At 42.7% G+C, this 12140-nt stretch overlaps 1 protein-coding gene across 3 annotated transcripts in view; it reads right to left on the reverse strand.

Annotated features, from left to right (window-relative positions):
• The window catches only part of ralgps1 (Ral GEF with PH domain and SH3 binding motif 1), a 758811-nt gene that overhangs the window by 133938 nt on the left and 612733 nt on the right, over positions 1-12140 (reverse strand). For all 3 annotated transcript variants that reach the window (XM_041193970.1, XM_041193968.1, XM_041193969.1), the window contains exon 12: positions 6443-6510. In XM_041193970.1, the coding sequence (XP_041049904.1) occupies positions 6443-6510 (68 nt within the window). The remainder of the gene's footprint in view (positions 1-6442; positions 6511-12140) is intronic.

Here is a 12140-nt window from a genome sequence, read left to right on the forward strand (position 1 = left end):
TTTGAAGAAAATGGTGTGGTCAACCATTTAAAACCATGAAGGGATAAGAACATAAGAAATAGGAGGAGTAGGCCATTTGGCCCCCTCAAGCCTGCCCCGCCATTCAATAAGATCATGGCTGATCAGCTCCAGGCCTCAATTCCTCTTTCATGCCAGCTCCTCATAGCCCTCAACTCCCCGATATTTCAAAAATCTATCGACCTCCTCTTTAAATACTTTCAGTGATCTAGCCTCCACAACTCTCCAGACAGAATTCCAGACATTATTACCCTCTGAGAGAAGAAATTCCTTCGCATCTCAGTTTTAAATGAGTGTCCTCTTATTCTGTAACTATGCCCCCTAGTTTGAGATTCCCCTGTTAGTGGAAACATCTTCTCAACATCTACCCTGTCAAGTCCCCTCAGAATCTTGTACATTTCAATAAGATCACACCTCATTCTTCTAAACTCTAATGAATAAAGGCCTAACCTGTATAGCCGTTCTTGATAAGTCAACCCATTCATCCCAGGAATCATCCGAGTGAATCTTTTTTAAACTGCCTCCAATGCCAGTATATCCTTTCTTAAATACAGGGACCAAAACTGTACACAGTACTCCAGGTGCGGCCTCACCAACAGCCTGTACAGCTGTAACAAGACTTCCCTATTTTTAAACTCCAACCCCCTAACAATACAGGCCAAAATTCCATTTGCCTTCTTAATTACCTGCTGTACTTGCATGCTAAGTTTTTGTGTTTCATGCAAAAGAAGACCCAGATCCCTCTGTGCTGCACTTTTTTGGAGTCTCTCTCCATTTTAATAATAGTCTGCCTTTTGATTATTCCTACCAAAGTGCATGACCTCACACTTTCCTACGTTGAACTCCATCTGCCAAGTTTTTGCCCACTCACTCAACCTGTCTATATTTCTTTGCAGGTTCTTTATGTCCTCATCACAACATGCCCTCCCACCTATTTTTGTATCATCAGCAAATTTGGATACATTGCACTCTGCCCCCTCCTCCAAGTCATTAATATAGAAAGTGAATAATTGAGACCCTATCACTAATCCTTGTGGCACTCCACAAGTTACATCTTTCCAACCTGATAAAGGCCCATTAATCCCGACTCTCTGTCTTCTATGTGTTAACCAATCCTCAATCCATGCTACTTCACCTCCGATTCCGTGAGCTCCTATCTTGTGTAATAACCTTTTATGTGGCCCCTTATCAAATGCCTTCTGGAAATCCAAATACACTACATCTACCGGTTCCCCTTTATCAACTCTACTTGTTATATTCTCAAAGAACTCTAGCAAATTTGTCAAACATGATTTCCCTTTCACTCTGTTTGATTGTATTAAGCTTTTCTAAATGTCCTGCTATTTCACCCTTAATAATGGACTCTAGCATTTTCCCAATGACAGATGTTAGGCTGATAGACCTATAGCTCCCTGCTTTTTGTCTCCCTCCTTTCTTGAACAGGGGCGTCACATTAGTGGTTTTCCAATCTGCTGGGACTCTTCCTGAATCCAGTGAGTTCTGGAATATTTCAACCAATGCCTCTGCAGCCACTTCCTTTAAAATTCTTGGATGAAAGCAGTTGGGTCCTGGCGACTTGTCTGCCTTTAGTTTGGTTTGTCAAATACTTTGTCCATCGTGCTAGAGACTGTTACAAGATCATTCCTCCCATTATCTTTGGGATGTTTATAGTGTCCTCTCCCGTGAAGACCGATGCAAGTTATCTGCCACTTCCCTGTTCCTCATTATCAGTTCCCCAGTCGCATCCTCCAAAGGTTCCAAGCTCACTTTAGCCACTCTCTTTCTATATACCTGTAGAAGGTCTTGCTAATTGTTTCTACATTTCTTGCCAATTTACTTTCATAATCAATTTTCTCCCTCTCTATTAGCTTTTTAGTCATCTGCTTCTGGTTCCTAAAAAAAACACCCAATTCTCTGGCCTACCACTAGTTTTTGCTGCTTTGTGTGCTTTAGTTTTTGATTGGATACTCTCCTTGACCACCTTTGTTAACCATGGGTGGTTCATCCTTCTCATCAAGTCCTTCTTTTTGACCGGGATAAATTTTTGCTGAGTGTTATGAAATATCTGATTAAATGTCTGCCACTGCTCATCCACTTACTTTCCCCTTAGTCTATTTTCCCAGCCTGCTTTAGACAGGTCTTTCTTCGTACCTCTGTAATTGCCCTTATTTAAGTTGAGGACACTGGTATGGGACCCAAGTTGCTCACCCTCAAACTGAATTTGAATTTGAAGGGGGGATTGATGGTGCTCTGTCTACTAAGAAGGCGAGGCCAACCTGCTCAGCTGTTTCTTTCCCTGTGGGTTTAATCCAGAGGTATTTGAACTCTGCTGAAATGTTGCTTTTGTGCACCATGGAGGGTGCAAGTGAGGATTATTGCCTTGGCTCTGTGTTTTCTGGCAATGCCATTCAGTGTATTGCTTGGAGTGTTGATCCCTTGGTGTCATACCTGGGAACAACTCAACATTCATAGCTCCACATAGCAACTAACAGGACAAATGGTTTGATGAAGAGTGACATCCCACAATACATCCTGGAAGCATAAAGGCAATTTTACACACATGCTCTCGTATCAATCCAAAACTCTCCTGGTGCCTCTCTCACCTTGCGCCATCTGTAAAATTGAGCTCATTCAAAACATTGCTGTCCAGATGCTGACTTGTACCAAGTCCTGTTCACCCATACATTGGCTCCGGGTCCAACAATGCCTCAATTTCATCCATGTTATCAAATGCCTGTATGGCCTTGCCTCTCCCTATCTCTGTAACCTCTTCCAGCCTGACCCCCAATACCCCCAAGAACTCTGTGATTTTACAGTTCTGGCTTCTTGAGCATTGCCAATTTTTATCACTCCATTGGTGGCTGTACCTTCATCTGCCCTGACTCCTAAAGTCTGGAATTCTCTCCATGAACCTCTCTATCTCTCCCTCTTCTTTTAAGATGCTCTATATAATCTACCTCTTTGACAAAGCTCTTGGTCACCCACTGTAATATCTCGATGTGGCTCAGCAGTCAAATTGTATTTGATAATGTCTCTATGGATATTTTACTCTGCTCAAGGGACTATATAAACAACACACATGCTGCAGACTTACACTGGCATGCTTATATTCTCTGGCATTTAGGAGAATGAGATCTCATTGAAACCTACAACATTCTGAAGGGGCTAGAACAGGGTGGAAGCTGAGAGATTGTTTCCACTGGTCAGGGAGTCTAAAACGTGGGGGCACAAGTCTCAGGATAACTGACCCATCATTTAGGACTGAGGTGAGGAGAAATTATTTCACTCCAAGGGTTGTGAATCTTTTGCATACTCTACCTCAGAGGGTTATGGATGGACCATCGCTGAATACATTTAAGGCTGGGATAGACAGATTTTTGGTCTCTCAGGGAGGTAAGCAATATGGGGAACAGCTAGCAAAATGGAACTGAAGCCCAAAATCAGCCACTGTCGTATTGAATGGTGGAGCAGGCTTGACAGGCCATGTGGTCTACTCCTGCTTCCATTTTGTGTGTTCTTATGACATTAGCACAATGCAATAATTCGGGCACGGAGTTCAATGCAGGGTATTTGCAGCCCACCTTATTTACTGTATATTGCAATTAAAAGATGTAAAGCAGCAGGCACCATGGAATGAGCACCCTGATCTCCAGGCACAAATTCCTAATACTCGAAGTTCTGGCACCGGGTGTAAAATCACTGCGTGGGGCATGATTTACTGCGGAACTATTGCAGTTGTGCCGGGAAACCGTGTAGGCAGTGAAAAAGACGAGAGTTTCCGGACTGGCAGGAGGAATAATAAATCTGCCACTCAGTCCGCCGTGTGACTTTGGTGTGTTCCCCAAATCCCTGGGTGAATTTATTGTAGGTAAGCTCAGTCCCCACTTATCTAATGAACAAGGATCAGCAGAACATCTGAAGAATGCTGAGCACTTCAGTCAGTGGGTAAACATCTGGGAATCAGTTAATAGCATTGGATTTTATATACATATATATATATATATATATACACGTATGTAAGTAAATCTTTTGTTGAAAGCACATGAAATTGGCTGTGACTGTGTAAAGGCTGCACAAAGACAGAGGGTTCAATAGGCATTCCCAAAATATGGGGTTTACTGCAAGATAGGCAAAGCCACAAACCACAAGTCATAATTTACAGTTTACAGTCTTCTTTTGTAGAAAGTGCCAGTATAATGAAATCAGTTGTTTGCAATAAGTAGTTAATACATGATACAGCCCCGGAATCTCAGTCTGGAACCAAATGTGCTGATTATAATGTCTCTTTTTTGATTATGACTGCTTTCTTCAGCACCTGTTATCATTCAAAAATTTGACGATTTATTTCTACCGATGGTACCTCCATCAATTAACGCTGCTTAACAGATATTCTTTGTCCTTGAGCTGCCACGCATCTGTGCTGGAAACTGAGTTAAAGGAACATCCCCCAGCAAGGAAATGACTCATACTTCCTCCTCCTAACCAGGAATTATTAAAAGGGAGCAATAAAATGTTGTAATTTAACCATCTTTCAGAAACGCCATAAACCATAAGAACAAGCACAAGTGCTTCTTGAATCCCTTCAGACCTTCTCAATTAATCCATATTCTTATTACTTACCACACGCCATCCATTACATTTAGAATACGTACATACATGATGGCCTCGAAACTGACTACAACGGTAACAACACTTAACTCCAATGTGAAAATTACTTTGATTCATGCCATCACTGCAGAAATTGCTCTCCATGACTTACAGGGAGGCCTTAATAAGAAATTAAGTTTGCAGTTGGAAAGAAAAAGCATTGGGCCATTCAGAGCACGGGCGTAAAAGATATATACTTACCCAGCAAATCACTTCTTATTCCTTTTTGCGACCCAGCGTTCCAAATCCCAGTGTGTGTGTGTGTGTGTGTGTGTGCAACAAATGCTTGTGTTTTGAACCTCATAATATTACACAGCAGAAACATACTTTTCACCAAGCAACTGAACAAGTCTGACAGCATCTGTGGAGAGGGAGACAAAGTTAATGTTTTAAGTCTGTATGACTCTTAAGAGTCAATCAGACTTGAAACGTTAACTCTGTCTTTCTCTCCACAGATGCTGTCAGGCCTGCTGAGTTTTTCAAGCGTTTTTTGTTTTTGTTTCAGATTTCCAGCATCCGCAGTATTTTGCCTTTAACCAAGCAGCTGAACTTCTGTTGGATTTTTTTTTTTGGATGAATTAACCAGAGCCAAGATTATTTCGAGCGCTCTGGCACTGTCAGCTTTTTAACTAAAAGCAAAAAACTGCGGATGCTGGAAATCGAAAACAAAAACAAAAATACCTGGAAAAACTCAGCAGGTCTGGCAGCATCCGCGGAGATGGACACAGTTAATGTTTTGAGTCCGCATGACTCTTCAACAGAGCTAAGGAAAAATAGAAAAGGGGTGAAATATAAGCTGGTTTAAGGGGGGTGGGTTGGGACAAGAGAGCTGGATAGAGGGCCAGTGATAGGTGGAGACAACCAAAAGATGTCACAGACAAAAGGACAAAGAGGTGTTGAAGGTGGTGATATTATCTAAAGGAATGTGCTAATTAAGGGTAGAAAGCAGGACAAGCAAGGTACAGATAGCCCTAGTGGGGGTGGGGTGGGATGAAGGAATTGAAAAAGGCCACCTATTTCCATTATTTTCAAATGTATTTCCATCCATTGCTTTATCTCTACCTTTTAGCCTTTTTCGGTTCCTTCACCCCACCCCACCCCTACTAGGGCTATCTGTACCTTGTTTGTCCTGCTTTCTACCCTTAATTAGCACATTCCTTTGGATAATATCACCACCTTCAACACCTCTTTGTCCTTTTGTCTGTGACATCTTTTGGTTATCTCCACCCATCACTGGCCCTCCATCCAGCTCTACTTGTCCCAGCCCCCCTTAAACCAGCTTATGTTTCACCCCTTTTCTATTTTTCCTTAGTTCTGTTGAAGAGTCATACGGACTCGAAACGTTAACTGTGTCCCTCTCCGCAGATGCTGCCAGACCTGCTGAGTTTTTCCAGGTAATTTTGTTTTTACTGTCAGGTTTTAGTTCAAACATTGCAACGTCCTCGATAAAACTATAGTCCAACGCTCAGACGCCTCAAGCAGCGTGAATAAGTTTTGAAATCAGCCACGAAGAAATAATCCCTGCCTGTTTAACGCTTTGCTCTTTTAGTCTGAGTTAACCATATTACATTTGCTGTAACCTGACTTGCAGGAAAGAAACAATTCCTATAATTAAGGGCAGGCAGGATGTGCTGCTGAAATCATTCTGCCTACATTTGCTGATACTTTGCGTGTGATATATGAAGTATGACTTTGCAGACAGATTGTGTTATGGCCTCTTCAGATTTGCAGACAGAGAAATCCAAGGGGGATTAATTTCTTAAATCCTTTGTCTTACCTGCTAGATCCTCTTTGGAAGAGACCAGACGAGGAGAACTGTTTCCTGGTTCTATCTTCAAAGATAGTCTGTATATCGAGTGAAAAGAAAGAAAAAAGACACACAAGGCTTCAGTTACATTTGTGTAGACTCATTGATCACAGTAAGGAAAACAGAAAAATGTTCACCTGTCTTCCAGGGGGTAAGTAGGAAGTACACTATCTCTTCCAAGTAATATCAAATAGGTTGATTGTAAAGACATTTGTTTATCTTTGGAACATCAAGCATCGAACACACATCTGATCTCAGAATTACCTGGAAAAACTCAGCCGGTCTGGCAGCATCGGCGGAGAAGAAAAGAGTTGACGTTTCGAGTCCTCATGACCCTTCAACATCTGCTGAAGGGTCATGAGGACTCGAAACGTCAACTCTTTTCTTCTCCGCCGATGCTGTCAGACCTGCTGAGTTTTTCCAGGTAATTCTGTTTTCGTTTTGGATTTCCAGCATCCACAGTTTTTTGTTTTTATCTACACGTCTGATCTCACTCGCCCCCCAGTAGGAACTAAGACAACCCAACAAGAAGTACAGAAATTTTTCAGTAGATGATGATATATAACCTGTGGTTCTGAAACTTTTTTTTTTTGGCTGAAGAGCCCCTTTTCACACGGATTAATAATCATGATCCCACCATCTAAGTTATAGTGCCTTATGAATATGAAAACGCTGCATGTAAAGGGTGCTTTAACATTGCTGCTAAGAAAATAGCTATTCCACTTTCTTGCTGCTCTGAGGTCTCCTCCAGGTATTCTGCTCTCCCCAGTGAGAGACAGCTACCCCACTCTGCATTGCACATTTGGTCATCTCACTCTGCTTCCAGCTCCAAGCCTGTACTATCACAGTATTTTGTGAACGTTCTGAAAAGTGTCTATGTGGACCCTCGGGGGCGTCCACTGACCCCAGTTTGAGAGCTACTGATTTCTACAACATAAAAAGGGAACTGATTAATGCTAAAATACTTATTTTGGACAGAGAGGACACTTACTGAAACGTTTGAAGTCCTTCCTAGAGATGTGAAAAATATTCAGTTTCCATTTCAATTGACCACTTGGCACAATGATTTCACTGACTACTGCATATGTCATGTCAATTTAAACAAAGACTTCTTCCTGTGACATTTGCACGTATGACTAAATTATTATTGCATGACTGGCCGATAGAATCATAGAATGGTTACAGTACAGGAGGAGGCCATTCACCCCATCATGTCTATACCAGCTCTCTGCAAGAGCAACTATCCTTATTCCGGTCCCAGCCTTTTCTCTGCAGCCCTCTTATCGAATTCTCTTTTGAAAGCCACGATTGAATCTGCCTCCTCCACACTCTCAGGCAGTCAATTCCAGAGCTGAACCACTTACTGCAAAAACAAAGTTTTTCCTCATGTAGCCGTTGCTTCTTTAGCGAATCACCTTAAATCAGTGTCCTCTGGTTCTCGACCCTTCTGCCAAAGGGAACAGTTTCTCCCTAGCTTCTCTGCCCATGATTTTGAGCAGCTGTGGGAAATCTCCTTTTAGTCTTCTCTTCTCCAAGATGAACAGCCCCAGCGTCTCCAATCTATCCACGTACCTGAAGTTCTTCATCCCTGGAACCATTCTCATGAATCTTTTCACCAACCTCTCTCATGCCTTCACGCCCTTCCTAAAGTGTGGTGCCCAGAATTGGAAACAATGTTCCAGTTGAGGCCAAGTCAGCGTTTTATACTGGTTTATCATTACTTCCTTGCTTTTGTACTCTATGCCTCTATTTATAAAGCCCAGGATCCCACAACAAAAACAGAAAGTGCTGGAAAAGCTCAGCAGGTCTGGCAGTGCAGCGTCTGTGGAGAGAGAAACAGAGTTAATGTTTCAAGTCAAATATGACTCTTCTTCAGAACTGGAGAGAAGTAGGAAGGTTTTATGCTGTTGACAAAGTGGCGGGGGGTCGGGGGGGTGGGTGGCAAGAGGCAGGTGGAGCAAAAGGGAATGTCAGGGATAGGTTAGATGGTGGGGGAGATTAAGTGATGAAGATGTCACAGAACACAAAGCAAAGGGAGTGATAATAATATTAAGGACACAAAGCATTGATCCAGAGTAGGTGTTAATAGAATAGCGGTGAGCACTGTCTGAAAGCAAAATAGCAGAATGTGTAAATAGCAGAATAAATGTCAGCACTGTCTAAAAGCAAAATAGCAGAAAGTGTTGGTAGCAGTAAAGATCTGCACTGCCTGAAAGAAAAAAAACATGAGTACAAGATATAGACTGGTACTTGCGGGGAACATAATCAAAATGGAGGACAGAGGTCATGGTTTAGAGTTACTGAACTCAATGTTGAGTCCAGAAGGCTGTGAAGTGCCAAATCGGAGGATGAGGTGCTGTTCGTCCAGCTTCCATTGGCCTTCACTGGAAGCAAGCGGAGGATTGAAATGTGAGCATGAGAGCAAGATGGTGAATTAAAATGGCAAGCGACTGGGAGGTCAGGGTCACACTTGCGGACTTTGCAAAGGTTCCCATATGCTTTATTGGCTGCATTCTCGCCCTGCCACTTTCAATGCTTTTTGCACATATACCCACAAGTCCTTTTGCTCTTGATCTCTCTTTAGAATTGTACATACAATAGCTTGGAATATCAAAACTACTTTGACACCTCTGTTGCTCTCTCACTTTTATTTTGTGCTTCCAATATCCTCCCTGCCTCTCCTAAAGGCTGTGTTTTGTATTGGGTTGTGGCGACAAGGCTGCTGACTTATCCTAGTTATGACTCCATGGATACTGGCTCATGCTGAGATGTGGTTCTACTGATGCGAACTCATGTTGGGGTATGTTTCCATAGGTAACAGCAGCCTAACTGACTACATAGGACACCAGAGCAGAGCTCAGTCCTATCCTCACCTTTCTATCAAGGTCAATGGATAGTGTCAGGGGAGGAATAAGGTTGCCAATCCTCCAGAAATGTGCTAGTGTCTCCAGGAATTCATTAGTAATATCCAGGAAGTTGCTTTCAGTATCCTGAAGAAAAAGCAAAGGGGCATTAAAAAATAATGTGTTCTATTTGCAATTTTCTTTGGACACTTTTACTTAAAAGTTATAAGAATGTTGGACATGTGGGGAGTGGGGGGGAAGAAAATGTTGCCTGACAGCTAAGAATCATCCAATCAGGTAATGAATAGGTCCAATCGGTGTCAGAACTGTGAAGATTGGCATGTTGGGTGACCAATAGCAGGAGGGCATTGGTGGGTGAGTTGGAAGCAAAGGGTCATGTTATGACACCTCCAGGAATCTGTCCAGCCAGAGTTGGGAACCCTCAGTAGGAACTCGGAGTGAATGTTCTCTCTTCTCTAACTCAGAGACCTTTTTACGATGAGTCTAGTATCTTTATATTATTTCAAATGAAATCAGCTAACCCAACAGAGCCCACTGGGACAAAAATTCGGACTTTCTTGGGATCTTCTGCTTTTAAAAGGATCAGAATCTAAATCTTTAAAAAAAATGTTTTGAAATACGGTTTAATACAATCTCTTACAACAAAAATCACATTTTCCCAACATAAGGTTAGGAATGTGAAGCTAAAACAAGCTGGCCCGGCTGGGAGACGCTAGTGAGGGGAGCTGGGGTTATATGGAGGGGGAGAGGTCTGATCTTGGGGCAGTAGGGTGCCTCCAGTGGGTACAAGGGAGCCCCCAAAGGAGCTACCTACCTCTCCTTCTTGACGAACAGCAGCCTGCACAGTCAAGGCTGCTGGGATACCTTCCTTGCCTCTGCCTTCCCCTGTTGCATGTAAAATAGCGGAGGCAGAATAAGGCCCTTGAATAGCCATTACTTGGCCACTTAAAGGTGTTAGTAGGCCTCAGGGCAGACGGCTGATGCCTTCTCTGCTCACCGTAATATGGGAGAAAGGTCAGGGGTGGGTGGGATGGCGCTCGGCAGGCCACTGACTTTTTTTTTTAACCAGCCCCCGCTGCTTCGAATACGCCAGTGAGTGGGCCAGCATCCCACCCTCAACCCCCTGGCAGGGATTAATGGGGGCGGGGGGAGGTGGAACAACAAGCAAGAGCATGGTTGCTAAAAACAAGCACTGGGACTTTCTGGTTGCTGCTGAATATTGTTTGGTTGGGAAAGTTTCTGAAACAACCAGAGTGAACGTTGTGTCCATATTTGTTCAAGATACCTCCTGAACCCCTGCAGACTGTTACAAGCTCAAAGAGTAAAATGCTTATTGTACTCTGTCTTTATTCGAACTGAATGTAACATGGCTGCTTCCGGTCAGTGACTCATGGCAGAGGTCACGTGACTATGGCAAACCAGGTAGGACCTTTAGAACACAATTGCATCTCAATCCAAACGCAGACCTTCCAATCTATGGAGGCTTCCACAGCTCAGGTCCACTGCTAAGTTTCTTTTGGTGCTCAGCTATTTGGATGTTATTAGTTTAAAAAGAGGAGTGAGGTGGGAGGTTAGGGATGCACCCTCTTGTCTCACTAAGGGGCTTAAACCCTAGGCCTGGGCCTAATCCAGCAGCGAGCCCAGTTGTGTTACTATGGGGAAGCCTCAGAGAAAGCTTGTGAGGAGCATAGACACCAGCATAGACCAATTGAGCGGAATGATCTACTTCTTTGCTGTGTATTGTATGTAATATGTAAAGCACATTGAAAATATGTCTTTTCCTTTGCTATTTTACAAACCAAACAGCTTGAGAGGGGGTCAAGTTGTGATGCACTTAAGGGCTTTGGACAATATAAATCAAAATATCATTCCATAAACAACAATCCCGATTCAAAGATTGTGTTCCAATGTTTCGTACCCAATTTTTATTATTTATAAAGATAAATATTTTCATTTTTTTGTCATTACATATCTTCACATTTTCCACATCTGCTGCCATACTATTACTGGTTTTGAATTCGGCTGCACATCCTTTCCTTACAATAAATGTTTTTAACAAGATTGAGTGAGCAACATAGACCAAAAAGGAAACTTGACAAGTCCAAAACGTGAAGAGTAAATCCTGCAAATATGCAGCCGGTCTCCGAGTGTCCAAAGAAAGATTGTACTTGAAATATTAACACATCTTTTAGCTCTGCAGCTGCTGACAGAACTGCTGCATATTTCCAGAACTTTTTGCTTTAGTTCAGGATAAAAATTAGCTGACAGGAGAGAAGGGTTAGTAGAAGAGGTTGGCCTCTATGTTGCATGGAGGAAATGCTCAGTGTGCACATTCAGTGAACGGGATCACAACCCGACATTTGTCGCTCAGTTGGAACCGCTCTTGCCTCAGGGGCAGAATGTAGCGGGTTCAAGTCCTATCTAGAGACTTGAGGTGAGAACTCAACTGACTCTCTTGTGCAGTAAAAACTTTGCTACACAGTCGGAGGTGCCATCTTTCTGCTAAGATGTTAAATCATCTACTCTCCCAAGTGGATGTAAAAGATCCATGAAGAGGAGCTGGGGTGTTCTGTCCAGTGTCCTGACCAATATTTATCCCTCAATCAACATCACAGAAAGTTAGATTAGCTAAGAACAGATCATCTTATGCAGTTTGTGGACTTTGCAGTGGGCAATTTGGCTGTTGCATTTAATAGTGACCACACTTAAAGTATGTGATTTTCTGTGAAGCACATTAGTAGGTCCTGAGGATGTGAAAGGCTGTATAAAATGCAGTTCTTTTGTTGATGAATTTGTAGGTTATC

Source organism: Carcharodon carcharias, chromosome 8 (assembly GCF_017639515.1).
Source record: "Carcharodon carcharias isolate sCarCar2 chromosome 8, sCarCar2.pri, whole genome shotgun sequence".
Classification (NCBI taxonomy): Eukaryota; Metazoa; Chordata; class Chondrichthyes; order Lamniformes; family Lamnidae; genus Carcharodon; species Carcharodon carcharias.